The sequence below is a fragment of the Columba livia genome, unplaced genomic scaffold, assembly GCF_036013475.1.
Source record: "Columba livia isolate bColLiv1 breed racing homer unplaced genomic scaffold, bColLiv1.pat.W.v2 Scaffold_155, whole genome shotgun sequence".
NCBI classification, from domain to species: Eukaryota; Metazoa; Chordata; class Aves; order Columbiformes; family Columbidae; genus Columba; species Columba livia.
Window position 1 is genome coordinate 327,358 of NW_027043051.1, and position 24,291 is coordinate 351,648.

General features: G+C 48.6%; 1 protein-coding gene and 2 long non-coding RNA genes across 3 annotated transcripts; 2 read left to right on the top strand and 1 right to left on the bottom strand.

Moving 5' to 3' along the window:
* Positions 1-1,423: 1,423 nt before the first annotated feature.
* On the top strand, positions 1,424-4,741 carry LOC135577866 (uncharacterized). Its single transcript, XR_010469385.1, has 3 exons — positions 1,424-1,467; positions 2,217-2,513; positions 3,407-4,741. It is a non-coding gene; the product is annotated as an uncharacterized LOC135577866 (long non-coding RNA).
* Positions 4,742-12,174: 7,433 nt separating this feature from the next.
* On the top strand, positions 12,175-17,037 carry LOC135577860 (SUN domain-containing protein 3-like). The gene is made up of 6 exons (XM_065047974.1): positions 12,175-12,193; positions 12,304-12,509; positions 13,084-13,168; positions 13,500-13,615; positions 13,785-13,952; positions 14,464-17,037. The coding sequence occupies exons 1-6, from the start codon at positions 12,175-12,177 to the stop codon at positions 14,656-14,658; spliced, it is 789 nt and encodes a 262-aa protein (XP_064904046.1). The 3' UTR covers positions 14,659-17,037.
* A 1,262-nt stretch (positions 17,038-18,299) lies between these two features.
* Positions 18,300-20,328, bottom strand: LOC135577864 (uncharacterized). The gene is made up of 3 exons (XR_010469383.1): positions 20,244-20,328; positions 19,595-19,663; positions 18,300-18,513 (listed from the first exon to the last, which is right to left on the bottom strand). It is a non-coding gene; the product is annotated as an uncharacterized LOC135577864 (long non-coding RNA).
* Positions 20,329-24,291: the final 3,963 nt, after the last annotated feature.

Consider the following 24,291-nt stretch of genomic DNA (forward strand, 5'->3'; position numbering starts at 1 on the left):
TGCAGCTGTTGCGGTTTGGATGCCTGCACAGACAAGACTAACATGTGGATTCCTTCAGCCAACATGACTGACCAGGACTCCATATGCCTGGCTGTGGCGTCTCCAGAAAACCCGTTCCACACGTGCTGGGTTGGCATCCCCCTTGATGATGACAGCAGCATCACACGACTGTTTCACAATAGCGGTCGGTGCAGAGGCATTGCAACGAACTGTAATAATACCAACACGACACTTTGGATTAATTGCCTCCTGGAAGCAGATATCGAACCACAGGAACTGGAACTGCTGGCATCTGTGCCCATGGACGCTTGTATCAACCTGGTTTGTGAACAGTGTCAGAACAATATAAGAGAACATGAATGGATAAACTGCACAATGTTAATGCTGCCCTTGGTGACTGTAGAAATGAAACTCGATGGTGTAACGCCTCGCAGAAGAGTCCAAGGGGTGTCATTGATAATGTGGGAGAGCGACCCTAAAACCTCCTGCATGATGTGTTCTTGATCTGTGGAGACAGAGCCTGGCCAGGAATTCCTTCTAATGCTGTTGGAGGACTGTGTATTTTGGGACGATTAACTCTCTTAATGCCCAATGTATCTATGATAGTAGATCACAGAAGAGCAAGAGGAGAAAAACACTTATTGCACATATATGAGTCAATATGTGATGATAATGTAGATTTTTGGGGATCAGGGTTAAGGGTTTTAGTGTCTCTTGTACCTGGTGTTGGCACAGTGAAAGCTTTAAATACTTTAGAAAAATTAGGATGTTGGCTAGGTAAGCAACTAACAGAACTTCTAAGGCTTTAAGTGGACTTTTGTAAGATGTAGATTCTGTAAGACATGCTGCACTGCAGAATAGAGCCAATGTGTTTTCTGGTGTTGTCACCTCTTCCTGAGCAAAGACGGCAGAGGTAGCAGCTCTACTGGTGTTGTCTGTTTTATTGAAACATGAATATCTACAGGAACTTTAACCTGAAAGCTCAGAAAGCTGTGGTTGGTGGTATATCTTTGTAATGTTTGTAGATTCTTCTGCAGATGTTCTTATGCCAACGAGCACGGAACGTTTGTCAGTGTGACCTGCTGTGCAGTTAGAAGGAAGAAAGATGTGTGAGCTGCAGCAGCAGGAAGGCTGCAGCCGTGTACGCCGGGGGTGCAAACGGCACGAAACGGGCTGCAGCGGCGGAGCCCTCGGTCCCGGGCCGTCCCGGGCAGGCGCAGCCCGAGCGCTCCCGGCCCCGCTGCCGCTGACCCGCCGGGGCCGGGGCCGCGCTGCGGGCGGACAGCGCCGCTCTGCGGCCGCCGGCGGCTCCGGGCCGGGCCGGGGGGCGGGGCCCGATGGCGGGCGCGGACGGGATTGGCTCCTGCGCGGGATGGGCGGGGCCACGCTGCAGAAGCGCATGGGCCGAGGAGCGCGTGCCGCTGGTGCGGCGGCGGGAGCAGCGCGCGAGGAGCGGCGGGGCCGGCGGTGAGCGAGGGGCGGGCGGACAGCGGGGAGACTGGACGGGGCCGCCCCGGTCCCGGCTGAGGGGGGAGGCTGGAGGGGGAGGGCCGGGCTGGTTTCGGCGGGAGGAAGGCGAGGGGCAGCCAGCCGCAAGAGCGCGGGCGGCTGTGAGGGAAGGGAGCCCCGGGCTGAGCGCTGCGCGGGGCTCGGGCGGGGCCGTGGGGCGGAGGGGGGAGCCCGTGGTGCCACAGGGCAGAGGGAGGAAAGCGAGCGGGAGGGGGCAGCGCCGGGTCGGGAGCGGCGCAGGCGGGGCCGGGGCCGCCGAGGGGGCGCCAGGGGGCGCGAGGGGCGGGGGCGGCGCTGCCGCGGGGAGGGGCCGGGAACGGGGGGAGCGGCGGAGGAGCCTGAGGGCGGGACGGCGCGGAAGGAGCTTGGGCGGGAAAGGCTGAGGGAGCTCAGGGAGGAGATGGCGTCGGGGAGGCTGCAGTGGGCAATGCTGAGGTAGCTCAGGACGGAATGGCACTCAGGTGTGGTTTCAAAGGGAAATGCTGAGGTACCTTGAGGAATGGACGCTGGGCTGGGAACTATGAACACATCAGATTGGTTCAGAGAGTGTTCATGACAGAAACTTGTGCAGTGAAGTATTCCAGCAAAGAGAGGGAGAAGAGCCAAACTTAGATCAGGCCTCCTAGGCCACCTGCAGGTTTGGGGACAGGGATGACCAGGTTGTTAATCCGGTCCTAACTGTTTCTTTCTCTGTCCCTCTCTTGCAGCACCTGACTGAATGGAGGAGCAAGTGGACGGGAAGTTCCTGCGCCACACACAGATCACATTTATTACTCTCGCCCTCAGAGACCCGGAGATCCAAACCGTTCGCATGGTGCCTTGAAGCAGCCTGTGCTCATGCGCTTCTCCCAGGGAGAAGGCGGAATGGCAGTGACTGGCCACGTTAAGCCACAGGGTGCACACTCTGCAGCTGTCAAGCCCAGCTCTGCGTCAGCTCACACCTGCGATTTTGCGCCGCACACGCGGATTTGAGTTGTCGCTGGTTGTTGCAGCGTTTGGCTTTGGTGAGGACAGCGTGTGTTTGTCAGCAGTTGGTGTAGGTGGAATCTTGAGGAGAAATGATATTTCCGTGCCAGAACTGGTTGGTGTTTGCATGGTATTGTGGCGGTTGTTCCCGCAGGCGATGAGTGCTGGAGTGTTATTGCAGGATGAGGGGGTATTGGAGGCTTGTCTGTGAGATGCACTAGAGGCAGCAGCTGAAAGTGGAAGGTTGAGATTTGGAGAGTTTGTGGGTGGGTTTTGGGCGGTTGTCAGCTGAAGAGTTGGCTGTTTGCAGGTGAGGTGTAGGGCAGAGGGTGAAGCTGACTTTGCCTGGGCGGCGCAACTGGCTGGGTGTGCAGAGCTGAGGAGAGCGGGCTGCTGCGGGTGACCCTAAAGCTGGAGAACCGGCCGGCAGCTCCAGAGGCTCCCGCTGCCGGGCAGGGCCGTGCAGGCCAGTGCCCTGGGGCACAGCGACGTGACCCTCTGCAAGGAACAAAGAGCAGGTGAGGACTGTGGGCATTTGTACTGAGCTGTGACATCTCTAACCCGTGACATTGGGGTCCAGCAAGTACCAAAGAGCAGGTGAGGACCGTGGGCATTTGTACTGAGCTGTGACATCTCTAACCTGTGACATTGGTGTCCAGCAAGTACCAAAGAGCAGGTGAGGGCCGTGGGCATTTGTATTGAGCTGTGACATCTCTAACCCGTGACATTGGGGTCCAGCCTGAGCAGGGCACGTGCGGAAGCTGTGCTGCAGGGAGGGCAGAGCTGAGGGGAAGGGCTGTGCGAGGGGCTGGTGCCAAGGAAAGGTGGGCTCGCTGTGGGGTGTGGGGAGGTGTCAGCCCCGGACTCATCCCCTGTCTGACTGTAGTGCCCTTGGGCTGCTGTAGCTCAGTCCTCCGTGTGTTTCCCTTAGGGCAGCAGCGTGCAAAGGAAAAGCAAGGAAGGAGGTGAACCTGTGAGGAAGAGTGATGGATAAAGAGGATTGGAGCGCACCTGCCAGTCAAGAGGGATCAAGAAAGAAGACACCGGTGGTGGAACCGCAGGTCAGGAGAGCTCAAGGAGGGAGAAAGGTGGTTGTGGCCATATGGGTTTTTCTAGCTCACACACCAATGAAAACAGTTTAGATAAGAAAAGAAATGTATGCAAATCCAACAATTAAAGGCAGAGAATGTTTATATGCTATGTATGGGATAGACCTGAAGGTATATTTCTTCCTACAATGAAGGAGAATTCACAATGGTAATTAACTGAAGATGTGAATTTCCAGTTTACATTGGCAACATATGCAAGGAACATATGAGTTTATTACCCTCAGCATAAACTGTGGGCTGAAATTGATAATTTACCCTTATACGGCAAACGCTGCTGTCAGCATTGACCAGTAAGCAACAAGACTGTATTTACTGATGCCTCTGGTCGCTCACGTAAAGTTGTAATGACGTGGCTAAACTCAGATACCCAGTGCTGCAAACACAAGGTAGAAAAAGAGACCAAGGGTCAAACAAGTTCTTGAGCTGACAGCTGTTAGGATCGCTTTGAGGTGTTCTGTAAAAACCTTTGGATGTTGTAACTGGCTCATATTATGCAGCTGGCATACTTAACCGCCTGGAAGCTTCTTTTCTTAAGGAAGAGGATAATCCTCTTTTGATGGCTGAATTGAGAATGCTATGGTTTCTAATAAATCATAGACATCATGGTTATTATGCAATGCACACCCACTCGCTCTCGCACTGCCCTTCCAGGACCTCTTGCGGAAGGCAATAGGAGGGCCGATGCACAAGCTGTGCTGCTCACTGTGCCTGAAGCCTTGGAGCAAGCTAAATTATCACATGAATTCTTTCACCAGAGTGCAAAGTTGCTAAAACGACAATTTCAAATTACAGTGGATCAGGCCAGGAGCGTTCTTATGTCCTGCCCTGATTGCCAACAGTTGGCACCCGTGCCATCCAGAGAGGGTGTTAATCCAGGAGGGATTACTGCCAATGAAGTACGGCCAGCTGATGTAACGCATTGTTCTGAATTGGGTAAATACGTACGTGTTTCTGTAGACGCTCATTCCAGATTTCTCGTTGCTGCTGCACGTGCTGGTGAAAGAGCACGAGACGTCTGTAACATTGGTTGACATGTTTTGCTGTTTGAGGAGTTCCACGATATGTAAAACCAGAGGAAAGCGGAACGCACGCTCGATTAGAGGAGCGATCCCCCAGTGCGCTGTAATAAAAGTGCCTGCTTTTTAACACTTTCAAAACAGTGTTAAAGAGTCTCTTTGCCGACTTTTCGGTATCATTTTCTGGCGATGAGGATGGGATAATCTGCCTGACCTCCCGTGGTCCCCAGGATCTCTGGACCTTGTGCCGGCACCGGGGAATTCCCGGAAGGGACCACAGATCCTCGGACCAGCTCGGGACGCGGGTAGAACCCCATCAGTGAGATAAGGCACTTTCATTGTCTGGTTGGGTTGGCACGCTGCCTGCGCCAGACGTGGGCGACACCAGCGCGTTGGGTCTGCACATTCGCGTCTGCGCATTTTGGTAAACTGGGGAACTTAAAAAAAGAAAGAAAGAGAGAAAAAATTAAAGAGAAAAATGAGAAAACAATAAAGAAAAGAGAAAAACGAGGGAACAGTAATTTGGTAAAGGTACCTTTAGTGATTTTGCTGTTTGTGCCTTAGCGATTGTATAATTGTTTGTGTCTTTAGTGGTTTGTTGTTGTTGTTACTTGTGTCTTGGGTGATTTTATAGTCCAGTACTTACGGTTCACCAATTGTCTGTTAATGTGATTGTGAAGTAGGTAGTGGACCATCGACAGGAGGATTCGGGATAAATCCCCCCCGGGCTGTATTTTCTGACATTGGAAAAGGATCGTTTGCTGTTCAACAGGGAGTCAACCAGGGAGAATCTGATTGAATATTGTAATTAATGGCGACCACTGTAAATAATATTAATATGCTGCACAGGTCTAGGTGGGTATACTTTGAGATGTGTAGTATAATAATGCGCTACATGTAATATATAATATATCTATTTTAAATCATATATTGCGTATTACATAAGGCATATTACACAATACATAGTGTTACATATGCATTGTATTTATCCCCTTCAGATCCATTTGTTTTGAAAAAGGATAATCAGGGAAAGAAATGGAAACCAGTAAAAGGTTTGTTGAAGAACAGATATTGGTGTAGAATACACAGAGAACATGAAATCAAAATTGTCCCTCGGTCAGTCGAGGGTGGGATCCTGATATCCTTATATCAGGGGACAGGCTGAATTGGTATGGACAGTGCATTTTATACCGGATTAGACACGCTGTGCCTAAAGCTGTAAATACGCCAAAACCTTCTGAGATTAAACAGGATTGTGAGGAGTCTCCCACTGAGTTTTTACAGCGTCTTAAACCGACAGCTCAGTAATATATTAATATAGGTCCTGACTTGGAGAACAGAGAATGAGAATTCTTAGTTGACTGGGAGCTCATTATTCTGTGTTAAACACTATGCAGGGAATATTAAGCAGCGATTCTGTAACAGTTATGGGTGCCACAAAAACTGCGAAACACGGCCCTTTAACCCACTGCTTAGAATGTTTGTATGTGGAGTCTGGTACTTACTGATTGTGTGCCATGTGTCTTCTCTTGTGCACAACGAATGGTTGACAAAAGCTTTAACGGTGCAGTGGCTGTGCAGTTACACGCTGCTATGGCTGCAATTGTTAAACAAAGAAGGGGAGATGTGGCAGGGTTGTGACATGAGGCCTGTGAGAAACTGCAAGAGTCACAGCGTGAGAACAAGTGCTGGTGGAATAACACAAGCAGCAAGGACTGTGTGGGACATGAACCATCAGGGACAGAGGGACTGATACGGGATTGGTACATCAGGGACAGAGGGACTGATACGGGATTGGTACATCAGGGACAGAGGCACTGATACGGGATTGGTACATCAGGGACAGAGGGACTGATACGGGATTGGTACATCAGGGACAGAGGGATTGATACGGGATTGGTACATCAGGGACAGAGGGATTGATACGGGATTGGTACATCAGGGACAGAGGGATTGATACGGGATTGGTACATCAGGGACAGAGGTACGCGGTGTTTCAAATGCAAACCTGAGTTTGTATTAAATGTCTCTCTGCATCTCAAAGAGAATCTGTGCCTCCTCTGCTACACCCCTTTATCTGTTTCCCAAATTACGATTTAGACTGTATTTACCGTTGTAAAAACAAAGCTTTCCCCCCTTAATTTTTGTCACATGTTGTAATTAGAATTAATAGAGATATTGGAGCCCTTCCTAGCTAAACTGGAAAATAGACAGCAGCCATGTGTATTTTTAAATAAAGATTAAATCAAGTCTGCTCGCTCATTATCTTTAAGTGTTTTACTGTGATCACCTCCCTCCCAAGGTTTTGTGTCTGTCCTATCAAGGCCTGACACCCACAGCCACAGTGGATGAATCGCCATGGGCACAACAGCAGGAACCCGCCTGTTTGTGTCCAGGATATCCACTCCAGCAGACACGTTTTAGTAAAAGAGCACATCATGAAACTGAAAAACCCTCTAATTGTGTCATTATGCACATTCACTGCTCTTTTTTCTACTTTATAGCCGTTGTAGGTTTTTAAAATTAAACAGTTTGAAAAGGGTTTCTGTTTTGGCTCTGCACACGCAGCCTGATTTTCCTTCTCTAGGGCCTTTTACCCAGTTCACCACACTTGTGTGATCATTGCGCTGCACGTGGGCAAAATCAGCCGTGCCCTGTGTTTCTCCTGTAAAATAGTAAGAACGCTAATATAATCGTGCCAGGAACTGCCTTCACAGGGAATATTTGAAGGAACCCACTGCTAATGTATTTTTAATTGGTACTTGCGTTATGGATTAGGTGCAACAAAAATCCATACTTTCTTTTATCCTTTGCTATACAGGAGGTGGTTGAACTTTTCTATAGCAGATTCGATCACTTGTTGTAAAGCAATGAAATAAATAACTTAGGCTTTTTCTATGGATAAACAACGTTTAATCCAATTCCTTAATTGTATTTCTTAAACACGTGTTCGTTAGAGCATAAGCAAAACAGCGCTGGGTGCATGGGGGATTCGCTCCGCCCAACACACACACCTTGAAACAATAAGAGGTGTGCTTAAATACAGTAAGGTGTTACATATTCATAATGACCCCAGGAACGCCTGTACATACTCATAACCTTTCCTGTTTCTTATTAAAATGAGTCTCAGAGAACCATTTCCATAGTCTCCTCCTTGACCCTCCCCTGCTGCGCCTGCGCAGTGTCACTTGGTGGCTTTGAGGAGGAGTCTCTAGGGGTCTCTATGGGACTCTATGGTTTCTATGGGTCTCTGTGTTCTCTATGGGACTCTATGGTTTCTATGGGTCTCTGTGGTCTCTATGGGACTCTATTGTTTCTATGGGTCTTTAAGGGACTCTACGTATCTCTGTGGTCTCTATGGGTCTCCCAAGCTGCCAAGTCAACTGAAACCAGACTGGCGCCCCTTTTGCTGTAAATCTTGGCTGTCTTGTCTCCTCAAGGTTACAGCTGGTGCTGTAAAACTTCTGATCTCGGCATTTGATGAGGTTCTGTTTTTTCTTAACACAACTGGTTACATGTGGCTCTAAACTAGATACTCATTATGTGGCTTCAAGTGTTAGTTCGTTAGTAGGCCCTTATTATGTGTTTGGTTAACCCTGAAAATGTTAGCTCCCTCTATCAATATAACCTCATAAGCAAGTTTCAGAACTTTTTACATAGAACTTAACCACCTTTTCCTTTTTCCAGGTTCAGAGCCCGAGCCTCATTTGGTTGTATCTGTAAACATCAAACATCTCAGCACGAATCACAACTGCATTTCTCACAGACAGAAGTGCCTGAACTCCACAGCTTGCCTGGCAGTGCAGAGAGCAGGAAGTGTGGTGAGTCCTGGGCCCTTGGGGACATTTCACCCTGTTTTGTGTCCCAGTCCCTCCCTGCTCCCTCCTCTTTCCTACTGTGCCCTTCTTCCTCTTCATCTCTTCTCCCTCTGTCCCTCTGCTGCTTCCTCACCTATTCCTCCACCCTTCTGAATCTCTGTGCAGGGTTTCTCGTATCTCCCTCTCCGTCTCCACCCCTCTGTGTTCTCACCATCCCTGGTTTCTCTTTGTCGTCATTCTTGTCTGTTGCTCTGTCCTGCTCCGTGCCCCATCATTTCTCACTGTATCCCTCTGTCCTGCTCCCTGTGCCTATTCCTGCCCCTCTTCTTTTTCACTCCCTCTCCATCTTGCCGCCCACCCCAGGATTTTTTCCCAATCTCTATCATACCCCCAACCCTTATTGTTCTTTCTCTCTCCTGCTCCCTCTCTGTCTTTCTGCCTGTCTTCTTTTTCCCTGCTGCTTCTTTCTCCATCTCTGTCCAGATTACTGCCCCTTTTCCTTCTTGATGTCTTTCTGTCCCGTTTGTCTTTCTGTCTTCCTTGCCTGTTCCCAGCCCCATCCCTTCTCACTATATCTGCCCTGTCCAGCTGGCTCTGCCTTTTCTTTGTCTTCTCTTCCTCTTTCCTGCTCCTCAGCCCTCTTTTCCTCTTCCTCCAGCTCATTGCTGCATGTTTGCCCTTTCCAGTCTCTTCATTTTGATCTGAACTTTGCTTTGTTTCTCAGTCCCTTTGTTCTGTTCCCTGCCTTTCTTTTTGTCTCTCCATCTGTACATCCCCCTCCCTGTCTTTCTCTACCCCCTTCCTGCTTCTCCTCCTCCCCACTCCCCATCCCTCTGTCCTGCTCCTCAGCCCTGCTGTTTCTTCCTCCCTGTCCCATCATGGCTCCTTGTCCCTTTTTGCCTTGATCTCTCCATCTCTCCATCCTTTTCCCTGTGTGTTTCTTTCTCTCTGGGCTCCTCTGTCTTCTCTCTTGTCTCATTTGTCTCTTTCTAGTCCTCTGTCCTTCTCCCCAGCAGCTTCAACTGAATGATCAGGTGTCCGTGCACTCTGGTGTTTCCTCATCCCTGCCCTGGGGAAGATCTGTGTCTGTAGGGCTGGGGATCATTTAGGAGCTGGTCTCCTTGTGCAGACAGCAGAGCCGGGTGCAGTTGTGGCAGAGGTTGTTCTCAGCTGCTGCTCTGTGCAGCTTGTTGGAAGAGCGGCTGGGGGCTTCTTTGGAAGGGAGGTTTCTTGTTCTGTGCTTACTGCTCCTTGGCACCCTGCACAGGAGCGCTGTTGGGGTCTGCAGGGACGGGTGGGACCTGCTGTGACTCCTGGTGAATGTGAACTCAACTTGTCCTGATGGCCTCGAATGAAACCAGACTGATTGTAGATGGTTTTCTTCCCAGACCCCGTTCCAACCTCCGTGCTCAGTGCTAAAGAACAAGAGACCTTGTGCTCTTTTCCAGATGTCAGTGGCCGCAAATCAGCTGAGAACATCCTGCCTTAGGTAACGGGCAGGTGATCTGTGATCAGGGCTGTGGACTTGAATGGCCGTGCTTTCATGAGCGTTTTCTGGTCTTGCCATTTCACAGCCCTTCCTTCTCCTGGAAATTTACGATGGCATTTCTTATCCTGAGGTTCAGGTGGGAGTTGGACTTACTGTTGAACGGCTGATATAATGTGCTCCCTGAGGAGCACATCTTGCTTTTTTGTTGTTGTTTTCCAACACCGTCTGAACTTTGGTCAGCAAGAGGAAGAGTGGTGACAGAGTCTGTTATCTGAGAATAACGTGTTCCTGTACCTTTCCCATTGTTCTGTGGTGAAGGATTCCTTCCCTTGCAGAGAGGACTGCAAGACCCGCTCCTGTCAGGTGGGACTTTGCCTCCAAACGTGGCGCAGCCTCTTCCATTGTGACATCAGCCACTGCCATTGACGTCACAAAGCAGCATCAGCGCTGAGGTCGGCACAGCAGGGTATAAGACCAGGGGTCTCCCTGCGCCTTGGCCACTCTCGATCTTGAGGGAACTGAGATCGCAGAGTTTTTGGCTCACTCCAGAGCGAGCGAGATGCTTGTTACCTGCACCTCAGCAGGTACCCAGAGACACCCAGAGATGGCTGAACATCTGAACGGGTATGTTGGGAGTATTTTCTTCTCCCTTCCCCAGGTGTGTTTTCCAACTCGTCAGCTGGGGTGGGTGGATGGTGGACAGGAGAGGAACACGAGGGCAGCCTGAGAGCTGGGTCTGGAGCTGCTGGAAGGCAGCAGCCGCCTTTCAGTCTCTTCATGAACGTGAGGGCTGGGCCCAGAAGCCTTTGATCTCTGCAGAATGAGGGACAGGTCCATTTTGGATGGGACAGAGAGAGTCCCAGGGGGTGGCCCAGACACAGCCTGCTGCAGTAATTGTGAGAGCTCAGCTCCGTCCTGTATTGTGCTTTGCAGGGTGGGTTCTGTCCCTGAGCCTGCTTGGTTTTCCTCTCCACGGGGACCAGAAGGACACCAGCGTGTCCTCTGTTGGCCGTGGGTCTGACTTGTGTTCCTGACAGAGGAGGTTTCCTTGGGAAACCTGGTCAGCTCCTCACCAGGGGTCTGCCTTAGGAAAGGGGCCCAAAGTCCTCAGAGGGGTGCAAGGAGTTCTCTAGGAGAACAAAAGGGATTGTTTATTCCTGATGAGTGTACACTGTGAGCCTGTTGAGAGCCTCCTTGAACAGGCAGGAGGAATTTCCCCCTTGCAGAGCGGTGTGTGCTGTGTCTTGGCAGATCAGGCTCAGGGCAGCAGGGCCCAGACACTGGAGTTTCTTTGGTGCTTCCTTGGTTGCCCGTTGCTTGCCAGCACGCATTGACATTCAGCCCTCCCTCCCTCTTTACCCGGTCTGCATTTGTCTGCCGTTCTGCCAAGAGAAGGGCCAGAGATAACCCACCTGCTAAAGAAACGCTGCGAGAGGGGAGACACACACCCCCCTGGCAGCTGTTGGACTGTAGGGGCACAGGCTGAACCTTCTCTTGAGAGGGTGGAGAACAGGAGCAGCACAAGTGCCGGTCGGATGCTGGGCAGGAGAAACAGGCTTTTGTTATGTCCCTTCCATTTCCAAAGAACCCCTGTCCAGCCCCACAGATGTGAAGTGTGGACACAAGTCCTGTTGCACTTCCTGCTCTTAGTCCAGAGTCCATCTTGAGCCCTTTGTCCCTAAGGAAACCATTGTTGCTGTGACAAATCCCCCACTGGTGCAGCTGGTGACAACTCCAGCAGTGACTGGAGCTGGTGCAGGACCAAGCCAATGCACACGGCAGGAACGCCAGGCTCAAGGGCTGCAGTCCCTGCTGCTGCTCTCCAGTCTGCTGCTGATCTGCACGGGAACCGCCAGCTTCACCAGCCTTTTCTTTATCTGCTCTGCAGGAAGATGAAGGCACTGAAGGCATCGACCCTGGTGCTGCTGCTTGGTCTCTTCTGTTTTGGTGAGTCTCTGCAGATCTCCGACCTGAGGGCGGTCCTTTAGGAGGTACTCGGGGCTCCATCCTGCCCTGTTCCACTGTGAGCAGAGGAGCTCAGCCAAGAGCAGAAAGTCCCCACAGAGCTGTGCCAGTCCCTGCTCCAGCGGGACGGGTGTGGGTGAGGAAGGGCTGAGTTGCCTTCCCCAGGAGGGCTGAGCCAGTTCTCTTCAGCCCAGGGAGAGGCCGTGGCTGAGCTCTCCTGCCCCAGGGGCTGAGAATCTTCTGCAGGAGAAGGAGCACAGTCCAGGGCAGGGAACGTCCATCTATTGCAGAGCCCATACGCCATGACGGCCACTGTCAAAGGCAACAAGAGACAACTATGGCACTTGGGAGAGACACAGAAAGGGGAGAAGGTAGCCCGAGGCATAGCCCAGCCTTAGACCAAGTTCTAAGCTCTGGTGTGTGTCTGACAGGAGTTTACCATGTGGGACGACTTGGCGTCTTAACCTGGAACACTGCAAAAGACTTAGGAGACCTGAGCGAAACCCCGTCCCTGCCCGTCCAGCTCCGTAAGCTTCAGGAACAACTTTATCATCTGCGCTGGAGTGCAAAGGATGTTGCTGAGCTGGCTCTACAAGAAGGATTGAAGCAGGCAAAGGTCCCAGGATTTGCCGGATGGGTAAGGGCACAAGGCAGAAGGATCTGCTCAGGGGTTTTATCCTCCCTCCAGCATGTATCCTACTCCATTCCCTGTCACAGCCAACAGGCTGGTGCTGCTGGAACAAGTGCTGTCATGGCCACGCTTCCTTTTCCTGTTGCTCCACGCGTCCTTATGGGGGAGAGGGAGCGTGACGGGAATGACAGCTGTCTGAGTCGGACCTTCCTCTGCGTCCAGATCTCGGGTTCTCCTCAAGGGAGGACTGGAATTAAAGAATGGTCTCAGCAGTGCAGAGTTAAGCTGGGCCTATCTCATGCCCAGAAGGCTTGTCTGTCCGTGCTTCCTGGCCTGGGGCCTCTCCACAGGAACAGCCCCTTCCCGCAGCTCCAGCGTTCAGAGCACTGGAGTGAGCAGCCCTCCCTTTCTGATCCCGTCAATCACAGCAGAGCAAACTTGGGAGGCTTCCAGGCAATTTGGTTGTTCCTTCCATCTGAGATCGGCCTTGTCCCCGTTCAACTTGGCTGGCCTTGCAGGGGAGCTGCTTGCCCCATTCGTTTTCCTTCTAACAGGCACTCTCCTTTGTGTTCTTTCCCAGGCTGTTCAGGAGATCATCAATCAAGCTTTGGAGAAGCTGGAGGAAATCCACGTCCTGATGCCGGATTATGCCCTCAAATCGGCAGGTGCCGTGACATTTTACATACAAACCAGTTCCAATGCGCTTCCTGTCCAGATTGACAAGATGGGCCCTAAAAGTGCCCCCACTGACAGAGCCTGTAACGGGCCAGACCCCGTGGGAAGCACAGAAAGGCTGGTTCACATTCTTGCCTATTTCCACGGCCAAATACGACAGTTTGATGACTCCTTGCTATGTGTTCCAGAGGGGTCATGCCATCAAGACAAAGGGGAACCCACTGTAGGGCATGGATGACAACTGAGAAGCCTTTTTCAAGTCAACAGTGTAATATTCCTCCTGACACTGCCTGGTGATCATGCTCATGTTTTAATTTCCAGGGGCTGCCGTCATTCTTTCCAGGACTTCTCCATCCCTCCGGACTGACAAAGCAAAGGTGTTCCTGTATTCCCTGTCGATAATGGATTACATGAGGACCCCTGAGCTGATTCTGGAGGTAGGAACACCAAGAAGCAGTAAAACAAAGGTCAGGAGAATGAACCACACGTGCTGCTCAGAGTTGCCTTCCCCTGTCCTTGCTCCTTGAAGCTTCTTCTCCTGCCTCCTTCTCACATGGACCTGCTCTCCTCCTGTGTCTCCCTGCTGAGTATTTCTTGTCCTTTCAGCCAGAAAATCATCCTGGAAACTGCTGGCCCTTTCCAGGAAGTCAAGGACACGTCTTCATCAAGCTGTCCATGCCGGTCATTCCCAGAGCCGTCACCATGGACCATGTCTCAGAGACAGCGTTCCATGGAGAAAGTATCTCTGGAGCTCCCAAGGACTTTGCTGTCTACGTAAGTGACTTCTCTAGTGTGGGGGGCTGGGGTTGCACAGCATTTCTAAGCAGGGGATGAAGATGGGTCAAGGATTTTGGTGGCCTGAAGCTTTCTTCTGTCTCTCAGAAGAAACAGGCTCCTTGGTGTTGCTTACTTCCCATTGTATTCCTCTTTTATTCAATGTACCACTCAAAAAAAGGCTTCTGGGGCAAGAAGCTACTCCAGGAGCCACAGGGAAAAGGAGCTGGACAGTGCATGGTCTTAAACCTTTTTGGCTTCCAACCCAAGTGGGATTTGTGATCCTCAGGTTACCTCCCTCTCACTGGGAGCATCTGCTCCTTTTCTGACTGCCAGCTTGGACTCATTGAGTAGGCAAGTGTGATGTGCTGCCCAGCTGCAGCTTCAGGTCTTTTCGTTGTGCTCATCATCCTTGGACTCCATAGCTGAAATAACCCCGTACTTCACTGACTGAAGTTCAGTCTCCCATGGTGCACCAGACGCTCTGTTTTCCCCACCCATCTTTCTGTAGGGCTTCAAGGAAGAACACGAGGAGCAGGGAACGTTCCTGGGACAGTTCACTTTCCTGGCGGCGCTGAATCCCAGTCAGACCTTCCAGCTGAAGGTATGGGGACAGAGAGGGAGGAGAACTGCAGGAGAGGAGGAGAAATGCGGCTGGATGGGGAGAGGCTTCCCCGCCAAAGGGTACAGGCAGCCCTGTCCTTGAGCGAGTGCCACGCTGCCTTTCTTCTGCTTCAGCTTCCTGGTGGCAGATGCCTGGACTGCTGGTCTTCTCTTTCATTTTGTGTTTAAACTTCAGTGCTTAGAAGCGCCACAGTTGAAGCTGGAATCAGCTTGACTGTCTGGACCCCAAGTGCACACAAGCAGCCACATCCCGTAGGATGCACGACTGCTGTTCTGCCAGTTAGAGACCAGAAATACTGGGCTTCCTGAGGGTTCAGTTGGTGCTGGCAGTGAGTAGTGACAGGGAGGACGTTCTGTTTCCGTGGCTTTCTAGAGAAGGCAACGAGACATTATACTGACACCAGCCCTGGGTCTTCTGACTGTGGAAGCCTGTGCCCCAAAGCAGGCGAGAACTTTCCAGTGTATTTGCTGAGGCATCTGGTAGCTGCTTCTTCCTTGGCTGTTCTCGTGGCCCAATGGGGTAGAGCAGGATAAGAATGTCTTGACCACGACAGGTCAAAGCCCCCGCGGGGCAGCAGGAAGGAAGCTGCTGATCGAGGCCGTCGCTGCGGCACTTCTGTCAGTGCTCACGTGCCAGAGAGGAAAAGGCGACTCATTTCTTCTTGTCATTGCAGAACGAGCTCCCTGGGGTCGTGAATTACATCAGGCTGCAAGTGCTGAGCAACTGGGGCCAGCCGGACTACACCTGCCTGTATCGGTTCAGGGTACATGGTGATCCGCCCAAAGATGGGGGAGACATGGCAGTTTCATCTATCAATAAATTCCATTAGTTTTCACCCAGTCGAGTTCCATTCTGCTTTGCCTGTGACACTGACTGGTCCTCCCTGAGCTCACTGGAGCTCCCCGTCCTTCTCTAAACCCACCAGCTTATGGGAGACTTCAGGAGTCCACAGCAAGGTTTTCCTAATTAAAAGAAACTGGAAAACTCCATAACAAATCTGCAGAAAGCCTGACATCCACACACTTGTTGCCTACACAGGAACATCAGCAAGGCCCTGCCTGGACACCAGAGATTTAATTAATGGACAGGTTTCCTGTGGAGGAAGCAACTAAGGATCGACTGAGTGGAACCATCTGTTGTTATCTGTTTTCACACGAGGCAGATGCTGCTGCAGCTTCCATCTTTCAGTCTGTTGCCGATGAGAAAATGGAAGTGTGTTTTTTTATAAGAAGGAAACCTTAATAGGAAAGTTGGTTCATGGACTTTTTTGCCTCTCTGGGCATCTATGGACTTAATAGCCCAGGAACCGTTACAGAGTGTTTAGCAAAGCAACCCCAGGACACTTAAGAGATCCCATACCCACACGAGTCTGTCTTTCCTTTTCACCCGAGCTCCCCAAGCCCCAAGGCAGGAGCAGGCAGGGCAGTCGTGCGCTCGGGCCGCACCAGGGAGGAGAGAGCAGGACCAGCGCTTGGCAGCCAGGGCTGGGAACAGCAGCTTGTGCTCTGAGCTGGGGCTTAGTCCATGTGCAAGCCCAGCACAGGTCCAGATACCAAACTGAGGGTGTCGGTTCACCCCCGGTGCCACACACACAGCACCTTCTTCCATCGCCTCCTCTTGAGCTGTTTTGTAGCCCCTTCCAGCTCAGCCCAGCTCAGACACCTGCACTCTGGCTCAGGGCTGCCTGGGGCTGGTGACCGTCGGGGCAGCAGCAGGAACCGCTGTGACCCTGGTTGTGGGGCTCTCCCTGGGCTGAGCCTCGGGCCCAGGGCTGCTGAACTGGGCCATGGTGGGGGCCAGGGGTGCGGAGGTCGACAGGTCCCCCCGGTGTGTCCGTGCTGGGAGACACCTGTTCCTGCAGCACCCCTGGTACTGATCCCGAGCCTGGTCCATCCTCACCCAGAAGCACACTTTAGTTTGTTTTTTTTTCTTAAAACTGAAGATAATTCACAGAATCACAGAATCAACTGGGTTGGAAAAGACCTCAGAGATCATCCAGTCCAAGCCTTGGTCCAAGTCCAGTCCATTGATTAGATCATGGCACTAAGTGCCATGTCCAGTCTCAGTTTAAAACCCTCCAGGGCCGGTGAGTCCAGCACCTCCCTGTGCAGCCATTCCAATGCCTGACCACTCTCTCTGCAAAGAATTGCTTTCTAATCTCCAGCCTCAATTTCCCCTGGCAGAGTTGAATCCCATGGCCCCTTGTCCTATTGCTGACTGCCTGGAGAAGAGACCAATCCCCACCTGGCTAGAACTGCCCTTCAGGCAGTTCTAGAGAGTGCTGAGCTCAGCTCTAAGCCTCCTCTTCTCCAGACTAAACAAGCCCAGCTCCCTCAGCCTCTCCCCATAGGGCTTGTGTTCAAGTCCCTTCCCCAGTCTTGTTGCTCTTCTCTGGACCCGCTCCAGCACTTCAATCTCTTTCCTGACCTGAGGGGCCCAGAACTGAACACAACACTCCAGGTGTAGCCTCCCCAATGCAGAGCACAGGGGAAGGATCACTGCCCTTGTTCTGCTGACCACGCCAGTTTGGACACAAGACAGGACACCATTGGCCTTCTTGGCCACCTGGGCACACTGTTGGCTCATGTTGAGCTTCCTGTCCATTAGTCCCCCAGGTCCCTTTCTGCCTGACTGCTCTCCAGCCACTCTGCACCCAGCCTGGAGCGCTGCAGGGGGTTGTTGTGACCAAAGTGCAGCACCCAGCACTTGGCCTTGTTGAACTTCAGCCCATTGGAATCGGCCCATTTTTCCAGTCTATCCAGATCCCTCTGCAGAGTCCTCCTGCCTTCCAGCAGGTCGACACTCCCTCCCAACTTGGTGTCATCAGCAAATTTGCTGATGATGGTCTCAATCCCCTCATCTAAATCGTCAATAAAGATGTTAAACAGGACTGGACCCAACACTGACCCCTGGGGAACACCACTAGTGACTGGCCACCAGCTGGATGCAGCCCCATTCACCAGCACTCTCTGGGCCCGGCCCTCCAGCCAGTTCTTAACCCAGCGTAGAGTACACTTGTCCAAGCCACGGGCTACCAGCTTTTGCAGGAGTATATTATGGGAGACAGTGTCAAAGGCCTTGCTGAAGTCCAGATAGACCACATCCACGGCTTTCCCCTCATCCACCAGGTGAGTCACCTGATCATCAAAGGAGATCAGGTTGGTCAGACAGGACCTGCCCCTCCTAAACCCATGCTGGCTGGGTCTGATCCCTTGTCCATCCTGAAGGTGCTGTGTGATTGCATTCAGGATGATCTGCTCCATAACCCTGCCAGGCACCGAGGTCAGGCTGACAGGCCTGGAGTTGCCAGGCCTGGAGTTGCAGCCCCTTTTGTGGACTGGGGTAAAAATGAAATATTTTATGCTTTAAAGTGTGTGTACAGCATAGTTCAGTTAATTCTGAAAGTTTGGTTGCACAGTTCATTTAGTTCATCACATAGTTCTGCTGCCCTGCTCAAGTGGCAAAATCTCCAGATCAAACTCAGACTGAGCCCTCGAGCAGCCAGCAAACAGCTGAACCATCTAAGGATCCGGCTTTCACACGGAAACAATTACTTTCTAGAATGCATGAGTGTTGCTGTTGACATTAAAAGTCCTCTGAAAGTCCAAAGTAAAACTGATAGTATCTATTCCTTTTAGTAACTGTGCATTAAATATAGTCTGTTAAAATAATTCCAATTACCAAATTTTCAAAACAGATAAAATTTATTTAAGACCTTTATACGTGACCATGCAGAGCATACTTTTTTAATTTCCATTTCCATCAGTTCTGAAATGTTACAGTGTACTTCCTGCATCTTATTTTTTGAATTTGCCGCTTTTTCATCTTTAGATTTTCCAGTTATTTTTCTTGTAAACTAACACACTCATTACATCTCTTTCTCATGTCTACATATCGTTCTCCTTTGTTATTTGCTTCCGAGTCTTCTTGGATCCTCTGTAAAAATAGAAATACATAACTTTTTGTACATAATTCATTAGAGCAAAACTATATACTGTTTCAGAAACATTTTAAAAATTAAACTTTCAGCAGGTCTGGAAGCAACAGGGAAAAGCAATCATCCTACTGTAATTCAGCCGTGCTTGAAAATGTCCTGCTCAAGTTTTTTCTCTCTAAAACCTTCCCAAGCAGGTACGGTACTTGCACAAAGAACCCAAATACAGCAGCAAACCTGGTGGAGGGATTTCACAAGGTGGTTTTAGGTTGGTTGTATCTATATGGTGCCTCAACAGAATTTGTATCTCAGACTGGAATCGGAAGGCCTAACACAGAATATGGAACTGCCCTGGGTAAACTCATCCTGACAGCTGGGTCACCTGGGCTTTGAAACACAAAGTCACAAAGCTGCACTTTTCTGAGCCACCCGCTTTGGACTGATCTCCTAGAGCAAGCTCCTACTCTCCAAAAACTAATGGGACCATCCACAAAAAGTGCTACTGACCATCTGCTATAGAACAGAGTACCAGTGAAACGAGGAACTCAAGAAAGGGCCGTGCTCCACAGCGTTCAGACTTCACCTCTTTGCCCTTTCAGGGGAGAACTTTCAGTGAAAGCCAGAAGGCCAAGCTTGCAAGAACTATAAGGACACTCTGCTAGTCCACATTTCAAACTGCGCAACTGCAGAGCAAAGTCCCCGTAACATCTGTGGGGAACACGGAGGTGGGAGATAAGAAGGAAGCGTCGCAATGAAGCACGGAGTGCAGACCAAGGCTCTGGCCATTCCTACAAGGGACATGAGATAGAGACTCTAAGGCTTTGCTTTCATCTCAGTAACACTGTAAAACATCAGACATCACGGGTTAGTTATACAGTCAAAATTACACGTCTGCAAACAAACAAAGTATTCTCTGTTCTTTCAAATGACTCAGAATTGCTTAGAATCTTGTGGATTTTGGCAGCAAAAGCTTTCAGACCAATTTTACATTTTCTAGGTGGGGAGAGATGTTGCTTTTGCAAAAAAGAATTAATCGTACAAATATCTATCAAACAGTTCCCCGAGTGGTTGTTTTAAACTTACAGTATGCATTTGCACGTGGATTTCTTTTCCTCCAACGTGGTGCATTGTAAAATCCTGAAGTATATTTGTCTGTGGAATAAACATCAACATTGTTTCTTAATTTCAGCTCCAATTTCAGGAAGGACTCTCTAAGTCTGATATGTGAATTAAATACTCTATCAGTTGAAGTATCAATGAGAGCACCAAGTGAATCACACATCATCTCTGAAATACAAGCCAGTGTTAAATACAGACTTTCTCCAGTACTTTATAGATCATGTGTAATCTTGCAGCGTTTCCTCAAGCTCACGGGATCTTCCAAAGGAGGCGATTCTGCCACGGACACCTGCGCCTCGAACAAAGTCAATATTCTTGTGTTGAAAATCTTCCCAAAGGCATCAATTGCTTTTCAATTAAACAAATCCATAATCCAATCTCCTCTTTTATCCCTGTTTGTGCAAACACTCCATATAAGGCAATGGGAGGTTTTTGTGCTGGGCAGCTGACTGTGCATCAGAGTAAGCTGCCCAATGACTGTTTCCTGTGAAATGTGGCTAAAAATATGAACTCTCTTGTTTTCTATTAATTCCATCTTAATTACATTAATTCAAATCATTAATTGCAAAATAATCCTACAATTTTCAGTTTAAACACAACAGGTAAGCATTACCATAGCTTTCTGTTTGGGTCGAAAATCTTCTATTTGTGTCAAGCTGATTCTTTGGTTTGGAGCATTTCCCACCATATGGCTCAGGTGCTGCTGAAAAGAAAATTGGCAACAGTGGGAATGGTGGTTGTTATGACAAAAATTAATAATGTTTTCTCTGTAATCTCTGTACCAATTTGTCTGCATTCAGCCAAAACAAACATTAAAAGAAAACAAACAAACCCAAACCAAATACACACAAGTATTAATGCCAAGATGCGGCAGTGATGTTGAGATTCATTTGATTTAACTGTATTCATGGTAACATAGCAGAGAAACTCTCTTAAGGAGGTTCTTTTTATTGAAAATTCGAGATAGGGAGGCATCTCAACATGGAGATTCAACTCAGCTTAAGAGAGATGACTGAAACTGGTAAGATGAAATAACTTTCTTCACTTATGATTATTGAAATTATTTACCACTAAATTTCTACATAAAGTGACAGATTAGATAGTTAAAAATAAAGTGAAAGATGTAAAATTATGGTCACATCTGAAACAGATTTCCAAAAAGAAAGATACAGGACTTTGAATCCCACCTGTAGGCTCTTGTCAGATTTATGACACAGTACATCCTATCAAGAGGACAGTAGAAAGACGGAAAAAAGATGAATGAAAATATCGCCATGAATGAATGGAAAGAGAATGAATTCAGTCCCCTGTCCAGCATTAAAAATACAATAATAGCAAAAATAACAAAAATTGACACTAAATAGGTATCAGAAGTTTGGATAAGACCAACCTCCATGATTTTCCAAGATAAAAAATAATACTAAATATTGAAAATAATAAATCAATCACAATCAAACCCACCTGTAGATCCATTGACCTTTGGTTCTTGGGCGGCATTCACAGTGCGGTAGAAAACATATGTTGATCTTCGAGGTTCCAAAGAATCAGAATCAGTCTTTCTGCTGGTAGCTCTCACATAAGGAACAGAAGAAGCAGTTTCATCATCCTTATTTTTACGCCTTTGTTGGTAACTTGGTTTTCCATTGGGATCTGAAGAGGGAATTCCTAAAAGTGAAAAAGCAAACAGAAGTACAGAAATGTTGTGCTGTTACTCAGAATTTGACATATTACAAGGTCCTAGAGGTCCAAAGTTTTTTTGTGGACAACCCAATTCAAATCTATTCAGTTATTTTATTTACAATAAGGTGTTCAGCAATGAGAAGCTGATGCCAAAGTATATTCCCTCCATTGTCAAAGGATCGCCAGTTGCTTCTGGGAACACGCTCTGCGGGAACTCTCCTTCCTGAACTCTCTCCTCCTTTCTTTGCGTTGTTAAGTGCTGCAGAAGTATTACCATCCCCTGGAAAGGAACAGAAAGAATGTGTGCCCTGCTGGTGTGTAAGCACAGGGAATGGCACTGCCATTCTCTTCCTCCCGCCTCTGTGAGATAGTGATACGTATCATGTCCTTTAACCTCTCGTTTTATGTTCTTCTTTCTCTTTTGTTAGTTGTTTGGATCCTGTCTAGTGTAACTTGAGCACCTGACGTGTAACTGTGATGATCTCTACGAAAACTGCATAATAGTTTAAAGACGGCTGCGGCTCCAAAGGAAAAACCAGCTACAAATTACCCGCTCTAGCTTCTTACTTTTCATTAATGATATTTATGAATCCTATCTGATCAAATTGATGGTGTTTTCAAGATGCATGTCATCATAGTACCTAAAACCTCAAAGCACTCAATGGAAGAATTGCTGTGGGAAAACATCTCTATCCTTTTCTCTGAATGTATCTCTGTTTTCAGACTGTCTCCAGTGCAGCTGTGAACACAACCCCCTTATGCACTACTGTCCTCTAAGTGCTGACTACCTGCCCTTTCTCTGTACCGCACAGGTGGTATGTGAACCTCTGAAACATCCATTCTTGAGCCCGAGAAGACTGATGTGCTCCGAAGGAGACCTTTGGGCTGAACTAGGAATGATGTTTTTGTCTGTAGCATTTAGACACGTGCTGGATATGGGCAGCATTTGTGAACATCACAAAGTATTACAAACAACAAGGCTAAAACTGTAATGGCACTGGTTGATAGATAAGCCCACCTCCAACTGCAAACAGAACTCCAAGAGGCAAGTGTCAGTATCAAGTACGCACAGGGCTCTTCACCCGGCCCCTACTCCTCTGCAGGAAGATGTGGCTTTGCCTCTTCTTCCTTTTTTCCTGCTCACACAAATGGCCACTTTTGCTTCCTCTCAGTTCAGGCCAGAATGCAGCAGAAATTCAGTACTTCTGCTTCAGTTTATGGGGTGGTATGAAGCCAAAACAAACCATCACAATCAAAACACCAGTGAAATCCCAGTTGTAGAAAAACACCATGCAAAGCAAGGTCATTCCTTCATCCCCTGCTGGGAGGAGAGATGTTGGACAGGAAGGATTTCCCAAAGGAAACTGAAATTCTACCGCAGAACTACACCTACCAATAGTTAGAGTAAAATGGGAAGAGAAAGGTGGACTACTCTGAGATTTACTAAATATTTTTAAAGAATACATCACATTCAAAATACTGTAAAAAGAGGGGATCGATATATTTGTGCAGAACATTGTGTTCATTCCTCTTTCTGGGGAAATAAATGAATTTCTTCTATGAAGATGACTAAATTATTGGTGATGAATACACTGTCTGACTAATTATAAAGCTTAAAAAAGCTTTACATTTCTGACTGTGGATACTGCATGCAATCTACTTATGAAAATTATGCTGGATCAAATTTAGTCTTGACCATATTTGGGCATAAATGACTTCACATGAACCTGCAGGGACAAAAAAGAAAGTAGCACCATACAGACAGGCACATTTGAGGTGTTTTAAGAATCCTGGTTAAGCAGAAGCCCACCTGTAGATCCACTGAACTTTGGTTCTTGGGTGACGTCCACAGTGCGGTAGAAAACATACGCTGATCTGCGAGGTTCTGAAGAATCGCAATATGTTTTTCTTCCTGCTGCTCTCCCACGAGGAACATAAGAAGCAGTTTCATCATCTTTCCTTTGACTCCTTGGTTGGTAACTTGGTTTTCCTCTGTGTTCTGAAGTGTTAAATCCTAAAAATAAAAAAGCAAACTTTATAATGCTGTGCAGTTACTCAAATGTTGAGATATTGCAGGAGCCTGGAGGCTGGAAGACAAGATTAAAACAACATGTTCTTTATGGAGAGTCCTATCCAAATGTGGATTGTCCACTAAGAACAGAATTTAGCTGGGTAGTGCTAGATCATCTAACAGGTTAGTAAATGAAAATGAATAAGCCAACTGTGTTCTCAAAATACGTTTTCCTGGTACTGTATGAGGTGAATTTCTTGGCTCCTCAGGAATCCATTTATTCTTCTTTATTTCTTTGGAGTGACACTTATTTACCAGCTCACTGTGGTTTGTTGCTGAGGGATTAAAATAACACATATTCACTTTCTTAAAAAAACACACACCATTTTCTTCTCCAAATACTCTATGGTGATTTGAAAGCCTAATCTCCCACTTCATACACAGGTCTTCTTGGGCGGAACATGCTTTTACACGTTAATTATTAGGAGAGTGTCATTCCTCAAAAGGAAAGCAAAAGTGGCTGTATTTCCTCTGGCACAGGAAATTGTGACAAAACTCCAAAGTTGACTCTAAAGACAAAGACCAACAGCACTTTGAACTCGTACAAGTACTTTGACTGGTTCTGGCTCAGGACACTTCCCATGATGAATCAGAACATGTTCATGAATACCGTATCTAGGGTTTACAGTTAAAGACTACAAACATTGGCTTTAATCCACATAGACATTTGTAAGAACTGAGAGTGAAAAGCTGGATGTAATTTGCGTGTGTGTCACAGGGGCAATAAACCCTTTTCCAAAGTCACAGTGGGAGCCCAATGGACACAGACCCCAAAGCACAGGGTGACAACTTCTGAGCCTGAGCTGCCTGTTGTTACAAGAGAACTCAGCAACAAAACCACAACCCTGAATATGTTCCTCTCTGTCGGTGCTTATTTCTCACCCCTTGCACATGAGGGACGCTTTGCCTC

Bases quoted from the DNA above. Each gene is read 5' to 3' on its own strand.
- LOC135577860 (XM_065047974.1), top strand. The intron at 13,616-13,784 runs GTAGGAACACCA...TTGTCCTTTCAG, and splicing joins CCCCTGAGCTGATTCTGGAG to CCAGAAAATCATCCTGGAAA. The intron at 13,953-14,463 runs GTAAGTGACTTC...ATCTTTCTGTAG, and splicing joins CCAAGGACTTTGCTGTCTAC to GGCTTCAAGGAAGAACACGA.